The 18,000-nt window shown below is 41.3% G+C and overlaps 1 protein-coding gene across 5 annotated transcripts in view; it reads right to left on the minus strand.

Annotated features, from left to right (window-relative positions):
• Positions 1 to 909: 909 nt before the first annotated feature.
• Positions 910 to 18,000, minus strand: part of LZTS2 (leucine zipper tumor suppressor 2) — a 64,770-nt gene continuing 47,679 nt past the window's right edge. For all 5 annotated transcript variants that reach the window (XM_034439944.3, XM_060682861.2, XM_034439945.3 and 2 more), the window contains 4 exons: positions 9,623 to 10,033; positions 8,141 to 8,731; positions 6,064 to 6,333; positions 910 to 5,068 (listed from right to left, as the gene is read on the minus strand). In XM_034439944.3, the coding sequence (XP_034295835.1) occupies positions 4,400 to 5,068; positions 6,064 to 6,333; positions 8,141 to 8,731; positions 9,623 to 10,003 (1,911 nt within the window). In that variant the 5' untranslated portion in view covers positions 10,004 to 10,033 and the 3' untranslated portion in view covers positions 910 to 4,399. The remainder of the gene's footprint in view (positions 5,069 to 6,063; positions 6,334 to 8,140; positions 8,732 to 9,622; positions 10,034 to 18,000) is intronic.

The following is an 18,000-nucleotide window of genomic DNA, read 5'->3' on the forward strand; positions in this document are numbered from 1 at the left end:
TGCAATGAGTTGGCATCTCAGTGGAGGAAATATTGTTTTTGACATTCTGACCCACCCCAGTTGACATTCCTAGATGATAAGGCCAGTTCCAGCTAACTGGAGCCAGAAGGAAAGGACTACAAAGAAAGTCAATATTAATCACTGGAGGGATATTTGTTAATTCAGGTTCAGTAATGGACCATAGCATTAAATTTAATAAATTTACCTACACTCATGCATTTGTAAGTGAACCATAAAGTTTGAAAGACAATAACCCAGAATCTCAGATTGTAAATCCAAAACTCTGAATATAATATTCTCACTTGAATCTCCTTAAATCCATTGTTGACTAAATAACAAACTGGCAGTGATCCCCCCCCCCCAAAAAAAACACCCAGGGAAATGAAGAGGCAGTCACTGTTTTTCATCCGGCCTCAAAGCCACTCCCAGTGACTGCAATGATGCAAATCAGAAAGGAACATAGACTGAAAAAAAATCAAATTACTGCTTTTGTGGTCTTCCCTAAAGGCCAGATCCAACAGCGGCTTCAAGATTGTGTTGGTTATCACCTAACTAAGAAGATTAACTAAAGAATATTATCATTTTGTTATTCCTGAGCTGAAGTAACTATTGGGGATCAACCCTGGCTGATTTCCAGGTCAATATTTCTCATATGGAACAATTGTCAGCTGTTTACAAAGTGCCGCCACCAGCCGGAGTGGAAGAAAAAAATGCAATACTGGTAGAAGTCCATTTAGACCCAGGAACGAGAGCAGGGATGAGAAATTACTAAGCATACTCTGTGCTATAAATGTTCAAATCTGCCTTTGTCCACCATTAGGATAATTCCATCCTCTGCTCGTCCTTCCACGATTCACTGTCCCATCCATCAAATTTACATGTGACTTTTTCTTAAAAGAAAACAAACAATTTCTTAGTTGTTGTTTTTTATTTCACACTTTTCTTTTGGTTTGTACAAGAAATTTACACCACCTGGAAAATATACAATTTCAGAAATAAAGTAAAAGAAAAATATAAAGTGGTGCTTAAAGTGGGTTAAGCGAGAGGTATAGGTTGCTAATAGTTATAGAAATGACATGCACCAAGCTTTTCCTTTGGTCTAATGGTGGAGTATCAACACATCCATTTTGCAAGCTCTCGTAACAGGGGGGAAAAGGGAATAATGTCCAGAAGTGAACTCAGATGGCCTCTTTTCTTGGAATGCACAGAATTTCCAGAGTGTAGCTAAATGCCATCATCCTCTTGAAAATAGTCCCAAACTCTAGCTGGGCTACTACACCCTTCACAATTTTTTCTATCTGTTCATTTTTGCATGAAGAAGAATAAGAGGACCTGAAGCAAAAGTTACACTAAGTTAGCAGAAAGCATCTGCTCTCTATTCTAGCAATATGGCAATTCTTCCCAGATTGGCCTAAATAGGATGTCAAAACTACAGTATGTGGTACTTTGGCTGCTTCCCAGCCAAAGCACCAATTCTGGGCAGTTGACTTTTTTATAGCCAGAGGAAAAAGGCTAACAAAATCTAACCAAGCTGACATAGTGAGCATGCCTTGCACTGTCTGGTTTGATTCTCATGGGCTGGAACCAAAATATAAAACCTGCTGTGAGGGTCCTTTATTCAACCCACTGATCCAAATCTCTTCAGCCTCTTGCAACCTCAAGGAAGTTTGTTTACTTTATCCTGAAAAGAGGACTCATCTCTCTCCAGGAAAGAGAGCACTTCGATCTGTAGTTAACTGGCTATTTTGTCAGCCCATTTCCTTTGGGAATGGCTTTTCTGCAATTCACAATATTGGCTCACCCTGTATCACTGACCATTTTTCTCCTGAGCATACACTGGAAGACAAAGAGGAGGTCAGTTAACAATCTAGTAGCCCCAGGGGTGGTATTCACTTACCTTCGCTACCGATTTGCAAATGTGAGTGCGCGTGCGTGCTCGGTACGCTTGCATGCACCTCCTCCATGCATGTACAGAGCCTTCTGTGCATGCACAGAGGGTCAAAAACGGGACGTGATGACTTTCGAGCAGGTGAGCAGAGCCTCCCGCCACTACCGGATTGTGCGATCCGGATAGAGCTGGCTGAATTTCACCACTGAGTAGCCCCCACATCTTTCTTTATAGAAGACTGGGTAAGGTCCACATTACCCTCTGCAAACAGAACTTTTCTTTGAAAGGAGCTCCTTGCAGTTGTCACTGGCCTGTGAGGGTAGGAAATCAACAGTAGGTCTGGACTGAGTACCCACTGAAATTATTCTATCCAAATGAAATCGATAAACTTGATTCGAGTACAGATGCATGGACAGCTTTAAAGGAGAGGAACTAGGAACCATATTCTGGTATGCAATTAGTCTTGATTGGATTACAAAAGTAATTATTGTACCCCAACAGGTTAGACTGCCCTGCAAACATTTGTAGGACCTCACAATGATCATGGTTCAGACTAGACCAGATCTTGCAAAGATGATGGGAAGGGAATATGGATGCCTGGGAAATGGAGCTTCCAGAACTATAGAGGAAATTGTAGAAGGAAACAAGACTATTATCAGGGAAATGTAGGAGATTTAAACTCAGCCATCTTTGACCCTCAAATAAACGACATGGATGTTGTTGGGCAAACAGGTAGAGGCTGGTTGAAGGTGAGTGGTGAGAGAGACATACCTAGGCAAGCAAGATCATGAGAAAGATACTCTGAGTAGCATTCCAACCAAAGACAGAAAAGGTAGGTAAGGGGAAGGGGAGTCATCCAGATCCCCTCACAGTCAATAGGTGAGCTATGCTTAGGCTTTATTTTAAAATTCACCCTTCAAGAAGGGGAAGGAGGGCAGTGATGACAAAGTAATAAAAACAGAAGCAGTGGAGCCAAAATATTTGGTATAGAGCTGGGATGAGTGGTTGAAGGGAAGAGATATTCTGGATTTAAAAAAAAAAAAAGTAAAATAAGTGCACAAAATCTAGTGACACTGAATTCCAACATTTTATCTGCCAAATTTTGGTGCCATAATCTAGAGATAGGCTCCTGGGATAACCAAATCCTGAGATCTGTTTTAAGTATCTTTGGCTTTTATAATACACTCTTATACATGCTTACCAAGAAGCAAGTCCCACTGAGTTGAACACTCTTACTCTCAGGTAAGTCAATAATACAGATGCAGCAATATGTTTGGGGGGAGGGGGGGTTAGGTGAGAGAGAGAGAGACTAGGTCTCTGTTTCTATAGCACTGGAGCCAGTATGCTTTCCCTTAAAAAAAAAACTTAGCATAGGGTCTTCCTATAAAGCTTTTTGTGGGGGAAGCCAAAGGACTACATGTATTCCGCAATTCTTTTCGGCTTTTAAAAATAACAGAATTTAGAATCCTGAGAATCAGCTTTGAACCTAGTAAAATTTATTAACATTTTTGTCCTATAAAAAGAAATAAGCTTGGACTAATGCCCAGATCCCCAATTCTTTGGCCCACATCATCTATTGGCCAAAGAATTGCCTACAAAGGTCCTTGCCCTTCCTAACTACAGGATGCATGTGCAAAAAAGGAAATAAATGCAAATGTTTTTCATCTGCACCGTAACAGGGTCCATAGTAAACGTTTTGATTGTATGCATTTATGTGTTTGGATTTTAAAAAAAAGAGATAGACTTCACATACAGTAGAGAAGTGGACTAAAAATCCAAGAAAAGCCTTCTATAGACAAAGCTTCCTCAGCCAGCCTAAAACTGGCATCTAACTGGATTAGCAGCTAATTAGCTGTTGAACAGCCAAATCTCTCCAAATTCAGCAAATGGTGGCTGACAGTCCATGGGGTCATTACATAGAGGTAACAGAGGAGCAGAGTAGAAGCAAAAGTGCTCTACACAATCCTGGCATTCCCATCCATGCTACCCTCATCTCCAACCAACCCAAAGAGCAAGAGACAAGTGGTGATTCCCAAGGTCTTACAGAAGGCCAATTAACATTGGGACTTGAAAGGCAGCAGCGTTTAATAGCCCCTTACAAAAGCAAAGGCTATTCCTGCTTCATTTCCAGTGAAATGGTGGAATAAAGGCTGCTGCTGCTTTCAAAGAAAGGATTTGAATTCTCCTTCTCCTAGGTTGGCCAGGAAATCTTTAACCAGGTCCTCCTATACCTCCTAGAGTTAAGGCAAGCTGCCTGGCTTCACACACTATTCTACTTTTAATAGCCATTAAACTGTTGACTTACTGAGAGTTCATGACCAAGTTTAAATGACAGATCAAGTTCTATCACTGGGATTTATGACTGGAAAGGTAACTCTTTCCACTACTGAACTGAGGCTCACTGCATTCTCGGTCGCTCAGTCAGACAAAATCCCAGAGAAACATGCTCTAGCCTGGCCAATATCCCTTTGTGGCAGTGTGGCCCATTCACTCCGGCTTCTCCAGGCATGTTCAGATCTCAGTAGCTGCAATCTCCTCCAAGCAGATGCCTTCACTTCCATGCAGCTCATATTCATCCATGTCCCGGGCCTCAAGTTCAAGACTGAGATGGCGTAGTTGGCACTCTAAATCGCGATTGTGCCGATACATCTGGATGTAATTGTGCTGCAGTTGCTTCTGGTAGCGGATGACCCTGTCCTTCTCACTTTGCCAAGTGATACGCTCAGCCTGGAAAACTTCCCGTTGCTCCTCCCCACGGCGTCGCTCACACAATAGCTCTGTGCGCAGCCGTTCAGCTTGTGCACGCAAACCCTGCAGGGTATCCGCTGCTTGTCGCTGAGCTTTTACCTCATCACATTCAGCCAACAGGGGGCAGAGTTCTCCACTAGTGCTGCGCAAGGCATCTAATTCGTGCTCCAACCGCCCTACCTTCTCACGTAGCAGCTCTGCTTCACTCTTGCGCCTGGCCAGCTCATTGGCACATACTTCTAACTCCATTGCCTTGGTACGGGCCATCTCCTGCAAACTTAAGGCCTGTTCTTCGCTTGTCTGCAGCTCAGCCCGTGCTTCTCTCAGTTGGGCCCTTAGTAACACTAGCTCATTACCCCGCTGCACAACCTCTGCGTGAGACTCCTTCAGCTGTTGCTTCAGTAATGAGATCTCACCTGCCTTCTGGCAAACCTGATGGGAAGGAAAAGAGATATAAGATGACAGGGAACATGCCACAATGTTCCATTTCAAGTTCAGCAGAGCTAAGATCTGATTCTGTGATCTGAATGATGAGAACACCTGTTGTCTTTCGGTTCAGGAATAAAAATGGACTGAGACAGATCACAACTCAAAGTTGCCTTCGTGTCAGCAGAGAATGAGATTGAAAAGACTTCAAACAACCTAGTAATGTCAATGGGATTAACATTCTCCTGTTCTTCTGCACATACAGTAGATCAGCAAACAGAAAGTATTTCAGGGCAACAAAACATTTATTCTCTCATTATTTCCCCTGTTCTGCTGCCCTTCCCTACATTATTTCCAAGACCATTATCAGAATACGATAAAAAATTGTGTGTTTGTTTATCTAGGATTCATATTAACCCTTATTTTATTTAATTACATTTTTTTTTCTTTTTTACAACAGTCCCTTAATGCAGGGTAGAGTTGGGATAGAGTTTGAGCGTTTACTGGCAAGATGCCCGTCCTTATACCTACATGGAGCAGATATTTTTTTTCTTTATGCTCTAGGAGGGAAACATCTGCCACTACCTAGGATTGAACTCTCAACCTTCTGAGTGGGAGGTGAACATCTTCACCAGTAGGCCATCACACTACTCATTTAATCACAATTAACTGAGTAAAATACAGTTGGCTGAATCCTTATGATACACTGAACTATAAACCAGAGATAAAAATCTATATTAAATAGAATTCTATTTTATGACTTAATATAATGGGTGAATTGTGTGTTAGAATGTGAGAGACTCCATGGACTGCTAATGTGACTGATTTGCAAAATAGTGGTTCAGTATACTTACTGGAAAAGTAAGCTTGATCTCTCTCTCTCTCTAACCTGTCATTGTCTAGCTAGCTGGAGGGAGGATGAGAATCCCCATTCCTAATGCTGATGCCTCGCTCAGTTCCACGACTTTCAAGAACTACGGAAGAGCATCCCTCCCACTTACCTCCCACTTTGTCTCTTCCAACCGGGGGCCCAGCTCGGTGTGTTCCCGCTCAAAGGTGGCACAGCGTTGCTCCAGCAGCTCACGCTCGGCCAGCAGTTGCACAAAATCCTCCTGGAGTTTCTTCTTCTCCTGCTGCAGCTGGTAAATCTGTAGTTGCAACACCTGCTGACTACGCTGAGCCTTTTGGGCCGATTGCTGCAGCTTAGTACTGAAGCCCTGCCGGAGCTCTTCCATCTCCTCTTCACACCGCCTCTGCTTTTCCTCATAGACCTGGAAGGAAGATGGGGGAAACCAATGTTAGAAACTAGCACTGACATATAACCAACTCCTTGGATTCTTAAGTTCACCACAAAATACAGGTAGTCCTCAACATACGACCGTTCCAAGTTACAATGGCACTGGAAAAAGTGACTTTATGACCGTTTTTCACACTTATGACCGTTGCAGCATTCCCATGGTCACATGATCAAAATTTGGATGCTTGACCACCGGTTCATATTTATGACCGTTGCAGTGTCCCGGGGTCATGCAATCACCATAATTCTGACAAGCACAGTCAATGGGGAAGCCCGATTCACTTGAAAATCTTGTTACTGATTTAACAACTGCAGTGATTCACTTAACAAATGTAGCAAGAAAATTTGTAAACTGGAGCAAAACGCACATAACCAATTTCTCACTTAGCAACATAAATTCTGGGCTCAGCTGTGGTCGCAAGTCGAGGACTACCTGTAGTCCCTTTGTATCCTGGGCTTTCTGTAACTGTGATCCTCCTTCCCAAAAGTTGCCTCAAACAAGGAGGTCAATGTTACTCCTTTGCATAACTGTAGCTCTTTAAGTTCTAAGGAAGACAGTAAGTTGTGGGCAGTCTGTTAAGGAAGACCCTGGACTATAAATATTAAAGGAAGACAGAATTATACTTCTAGGAGTACCACAGTGGTTGTTCGAGACAGGAAGAGAACAAAGTTTGAGAAAGAGATTAAAACAGAGATGAAAATAGTGCAAAAAACCCCACAACAACCAGTCACATGATTCAGAGGGTGAAGCAAACTCTTTATAAAGACAAAATTACAACACTTGAGATCTATTTGGCCATTTTAAAAATAAAAGCAAGAAGGATAGAGATATATACAATTCTATATGGTGAAGAATTGAAAAGGAAAAACGATTTTACATCTTTTCTAACTCTACTCTGAGATTAACCAGTGAAGCTGAACAATAGAAGATTCAGGAACCAATATTTATTTGCATAGCACCTAGCTAAACTGAATTTTATTACACAATGAATCTACCAACTTAGATGACTTTAAAAGGGAATTAGACAAATTCACGAAGCACTTCACTATTAGTCATGATGGCAATATGCCACCACCCAGATCAGAAGCAGCATGTCTTTGCATACTGAGCTAATTCAGCACATAACAAAGCTATAACACTGACCTCTAGCTGACTACACTAAAATACAAGACTTTAGACTAGGGAACTTTTTATATGGCCCAACAGCGGTCTTCTTATTGGCAAGAAGGTCTATTGGCAAGAAGATTTTGCATGCAACCATTCTTAGGTTACATTAGATCTCGGCAGAAATACTCCAAAATTACCCGCCTACATCATAAATGATAATAAAATTGTAAGATATATTCCAAGAATTATTTATATGGAGGAAAGATCAAAGGAATAAAAGTTGAAGCAGCTAATAATAGAAGAACCAATCACAATAATGAAAATTAAATGATATTTCTAATTAATCCTTACAGAAGATTGACTGTTTTCCAGCAGTATTCCACTCGGTGCACCCACCCTTTTTCTCCACTGAGGCTGCCAAAAATAAGGGGAAAACAAATCTGGCACTTGGCCTGTCTGATCTGACCCTCAAGGAAGCTCATATTTCCTGCAAGTTATTGAACATAATCCAACCAGTTCCAGCCCTAAACCAGCTGCTACATGGAAGTTGCCTACCAGTCACTGATAAGGACAGCTTTCCTGCAGAAGCAGTTTTTAGAAAACAAACATTCCCTCCCGCCCCTGTATATCAGAAAGAGCAATAATAATACCCTCATTCCCACCCCCAGCTTACCTGGCAAATGGCCACCTCATTCTCATCCAGACTCTCTCTTAAATGCTGCAGCTCAGCTTCACGCTCCCTCAGCTTCTCTTCAAGTTCATGGACAAGAAGGGCTTCATCCGCGCCATTGTGCATAGGGGAACGCCCCCCACAGGAGCCACTGTCAGAGGAAGGGTGCCCACGGCCACTCAGGGAACCCGTGCTCTTGCTTGAGGATGACCGCCCACTGTCTGAATTTGATGGGCCAGTAAGACCGCGTGAGCTGCCGCTGCCATGGTTGTCAAGGTTAGCATGGCCTATGGAGATGCTGACTGGCTCTATTTGCTGGCTGCCCCCCGTGCTGTATGTGGGAAGGCTGGAAAGGGAATTACGCCCAGAGTCTGACATTGTCCCAGAGTGGGAGCTGGTGCGGCAGCTCAAAGAACTGAGCTTCTCTGTAGTGGTTACAGCATTGGCACCAAAGAGCTGGGCTAGGCTGGATTGGCTCTCAGAGAGCACCGAAGTCCCAGGACGCAGAACCAAGTGGCTCTGCAGTGGGAGGTTGCGGTTCTTGGGCATAACTGGCTTGAAGGCTGTGGGGCGAATTAGCGTCTTCTCTATGTTCTGAGAAACAGCAAAAAAGCAGAACTTAATGAAGGAAGGACAAATTAACTAAAACCCTCTCCCCTTAATACGCTTTCAGTAAGCCTCAAGCAGAAATACCACATTTCATAAAGTAAAAGACGGCTCCTCTTTATCCTCATACAAGGTTAGTGGACATTTGTTTCAGATAGTGCGTCATTTTCTTTATCTGGCTAGGAACAGTTCCCAGCCTAGGAAGGCTATCACAATTGGCCACTTACAGCCAACAGAGATAGAAACAACTCACAACCTTCTTTAATCAGTGTGGACCGGTTGGCAGATCTTCCTTACTCCTGTTGCTAGAGAAGCGGGGGAGGGGGCGGGAACCCTCTGATTGATATTATATGTTTTCTGAAAAGGTGAACCATGTGCTTTCACTACAAAATTAAAGCGTAGGAAAAGTTTGGCAGGCCCACTGGGGCAAGGAGGAGCATTATGATTTTTTTTTACTGTTCAATTTGTATTCATTGTCATATAGATCAGAAATTGGCAAGCTGTAGCCCTCAAGCTTTTTTTTTTTTTTTTTTTTGGCAGTCCCCCAAAACATTCAGGATAATGCCACAAAGATTCTTAGAACAGATACTGAATAAGAATGGCATAGTTTTCCTCCATTATTTTATAGATGTCAAGTGAAATAAATATGTCTCCCAAAAATTGAACCTATCCATTTCATTTGTGTGGAAAATCTCAAAAATGATTAAAGGGCCCCAAATTCCAGCTCTAGCTCTATGGGTGAAATCATCTCCCTTGGCTACCAGGAGGAAAAAAATCAAATGAAGCATAAGTTCTCCAAGCCTATTCACCAATAGATAACCTATCCTTGCTCTAAACGGAAAGATCTAATGGTCCTGCCATAATATTGCTGCTTCTTACCTTCTCAAGTTTCCCCGAAACAGGGACCAACTTGGGAGGTGGTCCACGGATGATGCCACTCCGTGGCTTGTCATCCTGGAGATCTTCTGCATCACTACAGGGGCTGATGGGGGATACAGCTTCAGTCCAATCTTCTTCATTGCCGTAAGCATAGCTGGTCTTCTTTGTAGGGAGTCCATGGCACAGAAGCTCCTGGGAGCCAGCATTTCCACGCAGCGGGAAAGCACCAAACTCAGATGTGGCCTTATGGCAAGGCCGGCCTGAAATAAGGCTACTGACACTTCCCATGTTTGCAGGGGATGAGCTGGCACTAGTACAGAGTTGGGAAGCCCCTTCAGTGGCAGATTCAATGGAGACAGGCAAGGTCTGCACTATGGCCATGATGGTCACAGTAGAGCCTTTGCAGGTGATCTTAAAGAAAGAAAATATATATACCGGTATATATCTGTATCTATATATATCTATATAAACTGAGAATAGGCACTAAAGACAGTTAGATTACTTCAAGCTTTGTGTTTTGGCTATTTTTATGAAATGCATAAAAATCTGAATTTCTGCAAATCTGGACTAAGACTTACGTTCTATGAGGATGGGTTCACATAACAAAAAACTATGCCTAAAGAAATAAACTATACTTTACCTTAATGTGTTGACCAGGATGATACAACATATTAACAAATGACCCGACCCCATTTTTTTTCTCAGTCTGATTCCCAGCTACTTTTAAACTGTATCAAAGACAGTTATTTGGAACTATGGTATTGATTCTGTTTATGACTTGGATGATTGGCAGGAAATATATATTTTCTGTTACCAAAGTAATTAAAAGTTTAAAGAGATATCAAATTGCAATGAAACATACTATACTAACCATAGCTGAAATCAAGACCCTTACTCTCCTTGTCCCATTTCAATATAATACATTATTATTAGTCATATTTAAATGATGGTTTTTAATGATATAAAACTGGGAAAAGAAATAGCAGTAGCTGATGGATATACAGATTTATTGAAAAACTTTACTGCCAGTTTCATTATTATTACTGTACTGTAGTTTTAAGTCATAGAAATTTGGTTCTTCAAAAGGAAATGTAAGATCTTTTGCCAATTGCCACTGGATAACAGTAGGCAATGCAACTTCTACCTTCCTCCCCCTTCTCACTCACTCTCTCTCTCTCTCACACACACACAGAGGGAGGGAGAGGGAGGGAGGGAGGGAGAGGGAGGGAGGGAGAGAGAGAGGGAGAGAGAGAGAGAGAGAGAGAGAGAGAGAGAGGGAGAGAGAGGGGGGGGAGGGAGAGAGAGAGAGAGAGAGAGAGAGAGAGAGAGAGAGAGAGAGAGAGAGAGAACAGCAGCCTGTCTAACCCTCCCAACATTAATTCAATTTCCCATATATAAATCAGTGCATGTCCTTCCTCTGTCCCCTGCCACATAAGCATGTGTTTTATGAAAATGATATCAGCAGAAGAGATAGCAAAGAGATTCACACTCTTGCTGTGTCTAGAGAGAAGTGGGGGACAGAGCTCAAACCTCTTCTGACTCAGGGTCCAATTCCTAAACCTGGCCTCTGTTAAGGACAACACAAACCAGACCTTGGACTCCATAAAGTTGTTTATTAGTTCCCAGCTCCATGCTCTACCAGACTACGGGTCATTGGAAAGGTCTGTTAAAAATGCTAAATGGAGGAAGATGAAAGCAGTAGCTTTGGGGAGAATGGAAAACCTCAACATCAAGTGGAAAGAGAAGCAAAGAATAAGATAAAGAACAGAGACTTTGCATATTTCACATCTCATTCACACAGAAGACATCCATCTATTTGATTCAATTGTTATGCAGAGGCTGGTATCAGTCATAGAAACAAGCTAGGAGACTTTGGGCCAGTCCAACTACTGCACAATGTTGTTTGGAAAGGGGAATTGGACAACAGAGTGTTATGTATGGACTGCCATTAGCTTTTGGAGAAAAGGTAGGATAAAAAATAAACATTCTAAAATAGACTAAACTAAGATTGGGTAATTTATGGTTCAGCATATTACAAATCCAGCCTATATGTGTCTTTACTGGCATTTTGTGGTCATAAGGGTATCTACAATTCAGTTACAATAGTTATGACAGCCCTAATTCAAGTATAATATGGATTACTTATTTGAACGTACCAATTGAGCATACCATGCCAATACAACAACTGTACTTTGTTATATTAAATTTAGCATGTTATGTGAATCCAGCAAAAAAATATCAAAGTGTAGATTAAGAGGGCCAGGAAATTATATTAAAGCCTACTTTCCATGGATGGCGATGGTAGGGTGTTGTTTTTTTTTCTTCTTCCCTTGATTCAGGCAGACTTGCTAAATAAAGCATCAGCTCTTAGAGACTCTGTTGTTTGCAAATCTTCCCATACTTCTCATGCCCTGGAGTTCTTACGCAGATGCTGTGTTTATATGAAAACCTAACTCAATTTTACTGGGATGAGGTGTTCGAGTGGGAGGGATGGTTTCTCTGTTTTGTTTGCTGAAAATGCCTCAAGTCTAATTTTGTTTCTATTCAATGTTGTTCTAAACAGATGCTGTACATGAGCTTCTATGTAAGTGTGTGTGTGTGTGTGTATACATACACGCACAATATCTAAATCTGAAAGATTCGGTATAATTAATCTAATGTTTCACTGCCGACCTCACAATTATTCAGCAGCAGTGAAGCTTCTATGCGTCACAGCACATACACACATCTATACACACAATCGTTCAGACACAGAGACCTCTTGCACCCATACCCAAGTGGCAGGAATAGAATAAGATCCACTATCATTTACAGAAAATTTTAACCTGCTACTTTCTAGGCATTTTGGGGGGGGGTTTCCCTCTCTCTCAGGCTTTTATTTCAAAGGAGCATAATGTCACCTACCAGGGGAAACAGTAATAGCCCAAAACATGCTCATCTGGAAAGAAGATAAGCCCCTCTTGGCCCTTCAAGCTCTGGGGGTTAATGTGGATGACCTATACCATGATGGTTTATCCAGTTGCCTCTCCGAAGTATAAAGGGCTAGTATGGGTAATTGTAATAATAGATTTATATGCCTCCAAGAAAATTTGAGTGTGTCTGTTGTCCACCTTTCTTTGGCACTGTGAAGTGTTTACAAGCATTTTCCTTCTGCAGTTGTTCAAATCTCATGGACCAAAAACGTTACATAAAATGTTTTCGTAAATCCATCCCAGAATACCACTTGCGCTTTCTGCAAGCGGATTCTCCCATTAATTAACGTGAAGTGTAGGAGGCACTTTATCCATTCAGGACCTGCAAAATCTTGTCTGGGGTGATAAATACAAAGATTCCAGGAGAGTTTTCCATGCTTTGCCAGCAACAAAGGAGAGGACTGGGATGGGGGATGGGGTGGGGGAGTCCAAATAGCAACAACCGTAACAGCTGCCCCCCCTCCACTTCTACCAACATGGCCTCCCCCTCCCTTTGCTGCTGCCTATAGAACAGATTTCCTTTTTATAACCTGCCCTCTGTGCTGTGCTTTAAATAGAAAACGCCTGTATCTCCTGCTCCTGCTGGCAGTTCAGGATCATGAAGTGGAACTAACTCGCATTTATTTTAACCTTAGGTACTAGACCAGCCCTTGTTCAGCTCCATTTTGGACAGAGCTGAGTGTCACTAGCACTGCAAAAACAACACATCTGCAAAGGGATGCTGAGGAGATAGAACAACTATGACCTCTGATTTAATATTTTGGCTATGCTTCCCTCTCCCTCCCTCCCTCCCTCCCTCCCTCTCTCTCTCTCTCTTTTGCAAACATTTGCTTCTGTCCCATTGTCTGCTCTCTAATGAAAGACAAGCTCCTCCAATAATCCCCAGGGTAAGGAGGCTTAAGAGTTCATTGCACTTTTACTGGGATGATTAAAATGAAAGATTCTTGTTCTTGATTTTTAAAGCAAAGACAAGTTTCTGGATAAGACCTCTTAAGTTACACCTATAAATGCAGATATGTAAATCAGAATTACAGCTGGTCCTTGACTTACAAGCATTATTTAATTACCATTTAATGACTCATGACCAGTTCTCTCACTTATAATGGTTCCAGCATTCCCAAAGTCACACAACCAAACTTCGGATGCTTGGCAACTGACGTGTATTTACAATGGTTTCAGTGTCATGGGGCCCTGAGGTTGTCATTTGCCATTTTCCTAGAGAGCTTCTGATAAGCAAAGTTAATGGAGGAAATCAGATTCACTTAATGACCGCATGATTAACTTAACAACAGTAGTAATTACAACAACAACAAGTAGTAATTCTTGTAACCATGGCAAAAAAGGCATAAAATGAGGCACAACTCATTTAACATCTGTCTTGTTTAGCAAAGGGGATTTTGGGCTCATTTGTGGCTATAAGTCGAGGACTATCTATACTTTAGACTAAGGCAACCATCAATTCTGGAGGGAACAAAAAGTGCAGAGTTTCTGATATAGTAATCCTTCTCCCCAAATATGGTCAGAAACTTGACAAGACGTAAGTACCGGACACAAATTACAGAAGAGAAGGAATAATGATCACCCTGCTTCTGATCATCAAGCAAAACCTAATGTATAATACAGAGTCATGTTACACAAGCTTTAATATCACAAAGAAAATACAATAACATGTAAAATCAGATTAAATTAGGTCCTGAATGTGTCATGATTCCATGATTCTAATAGGGGGTCTCTCTCAGTATTGTGAATGCAGTTCCCATTATTTCCGACCACCCCCAGCCATGTTGACTGATGCTGCCAGAGTTATAAGAAAATAAAATTAAAAAAAAAAACAATTCATTCAGTTATCCCCATTTCTCACAGATTAAACATAGACCAAGTTTTCTTCTTGTGCTACAACTGTTCATCAATCCAAGACGTTTGTTTCATTAACAATTATTTCTATATTATTCCCCTTTTCTATGTCATCTCTCCTTTCCTTATTCCTCTCTGCCCTCCCTCTCACCCTCACCCACAGCTGTGAGTTCATTTCATCTTCTGCTGTTAACTATACTCCATGCATCAGATGAAATGGGCTGTGATCCATCAAAAGCTTATGCAATAAGAAACTACTTTGGCCATTACATGATATACGGTAAGCACATTTTGTTATTTTTGCCACCAAAAAACCCCAAGCACAGCTACTCCTCTAGAAACATTAGGAGGGAATCCTCCTGGACATAATCTGATACTATCAGGATATTCTGGGCTGTAGCTCACATAATTCCTAGCTAGCATGGTCACTTCTTCTTTGGATAGAACTGCAAGTTGCCTGAGGTTGAATAATTCTGTTCAGTTCAGTATTCTTTGCACTCACTGGCAGCAACTCCACGTTTTCCGATTCTACTCCTAGATGTACCTGATGATGCTAGTTAGTAGACCCAGAATATTAATAGAATAACAAAATAAGAGAGTTGGAAGGCATCTTGGAGGTCTTCTAGTCCAACTCGCTCCTCAAGCAGGAAACCCTATACCATTTCAGTCAAATGGTTGTCTCTTCTTAAAAACTTCCAGTGATGGAGCACCTACAACACAAGTGTCAAACTCGTTGTGTCACGTTGCCATCACATGATGTTTCACGTCGTTTTTCCCATTCACAAAGCTGGGGTTGGCATGGCCTGTGCATGATGCATTCGACCAGCGGGCCGCCAGTTTGACACCCCTGACCGAAAACTTCTGGAGGCAAGTTGTTCCACTGATTAATTGTTCTAACTGTCAAGAAATTTCTTAGTTCTAAATTGGTTCTCTCCTTGATTAGTTTCCATCCACTGCTTCTTGTCTTGCCTTCAGGTACTCTGGAGCAGGGGTCCCAAACCCCCGGGCTGCAGCCCACTACCGGGCCATGGCTGGTTCAGAACTGGGTCGTGAGAGTGGCGGGTGCTTCACAAGAACCTGACACTCGCACAATTGGAGCTGCATGCGTGAATGGTGGGCACTTGTGCTCACCCGCGCAGCTCCACTTGCGTGAGCAGTGGGAACTTGCACTTGTGCAAATGGAGCTGTGCGCATGCCCATGCCCATGCTTGCTACTCACATGGAACTATCCTCAGTCCCCCCCCCCTCCTTGCACCAGACCGCCAAGCCAGAAATGTTGGGAGCCACTGCTCTGGAGAATAAGTTGACACCTTCTTCTTATGGCAGCCCCTTAAATATTGGGACACTGCTATCATGTTAACCTGATCCTTCTTTTCATTAAACTAGACAAACCCAATTCCAGCAATGGTTCTTTATATGTTTTAGCTTCCAGTCCCCTAATCATCTTTGTTACTCTTCTCTGCACTCTTTTTAGAGTCTCAACATCTTTTTTTACATTGTGGCGACCAAAACTGGAGACAGCATTCCAAGTATGGTCTTACCAAGGCATTATAAAGTGGAATTAGCACTTCACTATCAGCATTGACAGAATACCAGCTTCTCCTTTTTTAATTTATTTTTAATGTTTAAAATATTACCAAATAGAGCAAGGCAAACAGTGGTATTTGTAGGCACATTGGTACCCTAGGCACAACACTAGAGATCTCAGAAAAAGACCCATGAACAGTCAATTTTGACAAAGGGAACACATGATTGAATCAAAGCTTTGAGCTGGTAGAAATAAAAGATCAAATGCAATTTGTCCAGGGTCATGGATGTCTGTAGGCAGAAATGATACCATGTGCATTATGAGGTCATCGTTCAAATGAGATGAATTGCGTACTATGCATCAATTGCATCCCAAAGTAATTAACATAAATCAAATAATCCATGTCATTTGCATAATAACATCATAATGTACATGATACCATGGCGGCTTAACACTTTAAAGTTTAAAATTAGAAATGTGAAATCAGAAGAATTCAAAATTAAAAAGTCAGAGGAAACAATAGAGTGACCACAAGTGGGGGGGAAAAGAAAGGAAGCCAAAAAAACAGAGAACTGCACTTAAATCAGTTAAACTGGACTGCAAAAACTGAGCAAAAGAGTAACTTTTCTGTTCTGGGCATCGAAGGGCATTAGCGGAAAGATGTCAACAATAAACAACTGAATTTAGGGAGGTGTACATTTTTACAGAGTAGCAATATGAGTATTCAGGACAGAACAGATTTTATCAGTGAGCCTTCAACCAAATGAAAGATTTTGCTCCTTTGTATCACAAAACGATCTGTACCTATTAAATGGGCAGTACTTAAGATCAAGACAATGAGATAGAAAGCCTGGCGATATGATCTTTTTTAGAGAGGAACTGCTTCTTTAAAGATATAATAGTGATCATAAGCAAGCCTACGAGGTTATCCAATTCTATTATTCAATTTACCAAATGACTTATCGTGCTTTAAAATAATTCCCCGTCTGACACAAATTTATTACTGTTCTAAGAGGAAAAAGGATCTGTAGCAGCTCTACTAAGTATGCCACATCCAGCTGCAAAGTCCAAAATGGCAGAAAAGAAAGTTGTTTTTATTTGTTACTTTTAGTTATTGTCCAGATTTTTGAAGTCCAGAGACTTGCTACATTCCAAGCAATGATGACAGAAAGTTACTGAGAAAGTAGGCCAATGTACTCACCAATCAAGATTAAATAGTGATGAAAAAGTTGCAACTTTATACATGTAGTAATCTTACAATGGGGTCACCCACAAGAGTTGGAATATAACTTTGTATTTGGAGATAATCGTAGGCTTCATTATTCATCGTTTGATGAATAAGTGGGTACAATCATAACAGAACTGAAGAGAATTATCTTAAAAGTCTTCATTTCAATGAACAGAACAAGTTGATAACTGATTATATTGAAAGATGACTTTATGAACTTATCAGGGACAAAGTCACTCTCACAATTAATTGACTTAATTTTAAAATACGGGTGGTCCTTGATTTACAACAGTTCATTTAGTGACTGTTCAAAGTTACAACAGCACTGAAAAAAGTGACTTATGATTGTTTTTCACACCTATGACCGTTGCAGCATCCCCATAGTCACGTGATCCAAAGTCAGACCCGTGGCAATTGTTACATATTTATGATGATTACAGTGTCCCCGTCTCACCTTTTGCAAACCTCTGACAAGCAGAGTCAATGAGGAAGCCAGATTCACTTAACAACCGTATTGCTAACTTAACAACGGCAGTGATTCACTTAACAAATATGGCAAGAAAGACAGTAAAATGAGGCAAAACTCACTGAACAAATGCCTCACTAAAAATTTTGGGCTCAGTTCTGGTTGTACATTGAGGACTATGTGTACACTAGTTCTCTTGGCTACACAGAAAAAAAACCTATTTAAAGCATAAAAGCAGCATGAACTGTAACACTCAAAAGGGTTTTCTTATGTTAAAATACTGAAGTATTTTATGTTCAAGTGGCTGGATATGCAGTTTTATAGATTTGA

The sequence above is a fragment of the Pantherophis guttatus genome, chromosome 6 (genome assembly GCF_059756535.1).
Source record: "Pantherophis guttatus breed Tessera chromosome 6, ASM5975653v1, whole genome shotgun sequence".
NCBI classification, from domain to species: Eukaryota; Metazoa; Chordata; class Lepidosauria; order Squamata; family Colubridae; genus Pantherophis; species Pantherophis guttatus.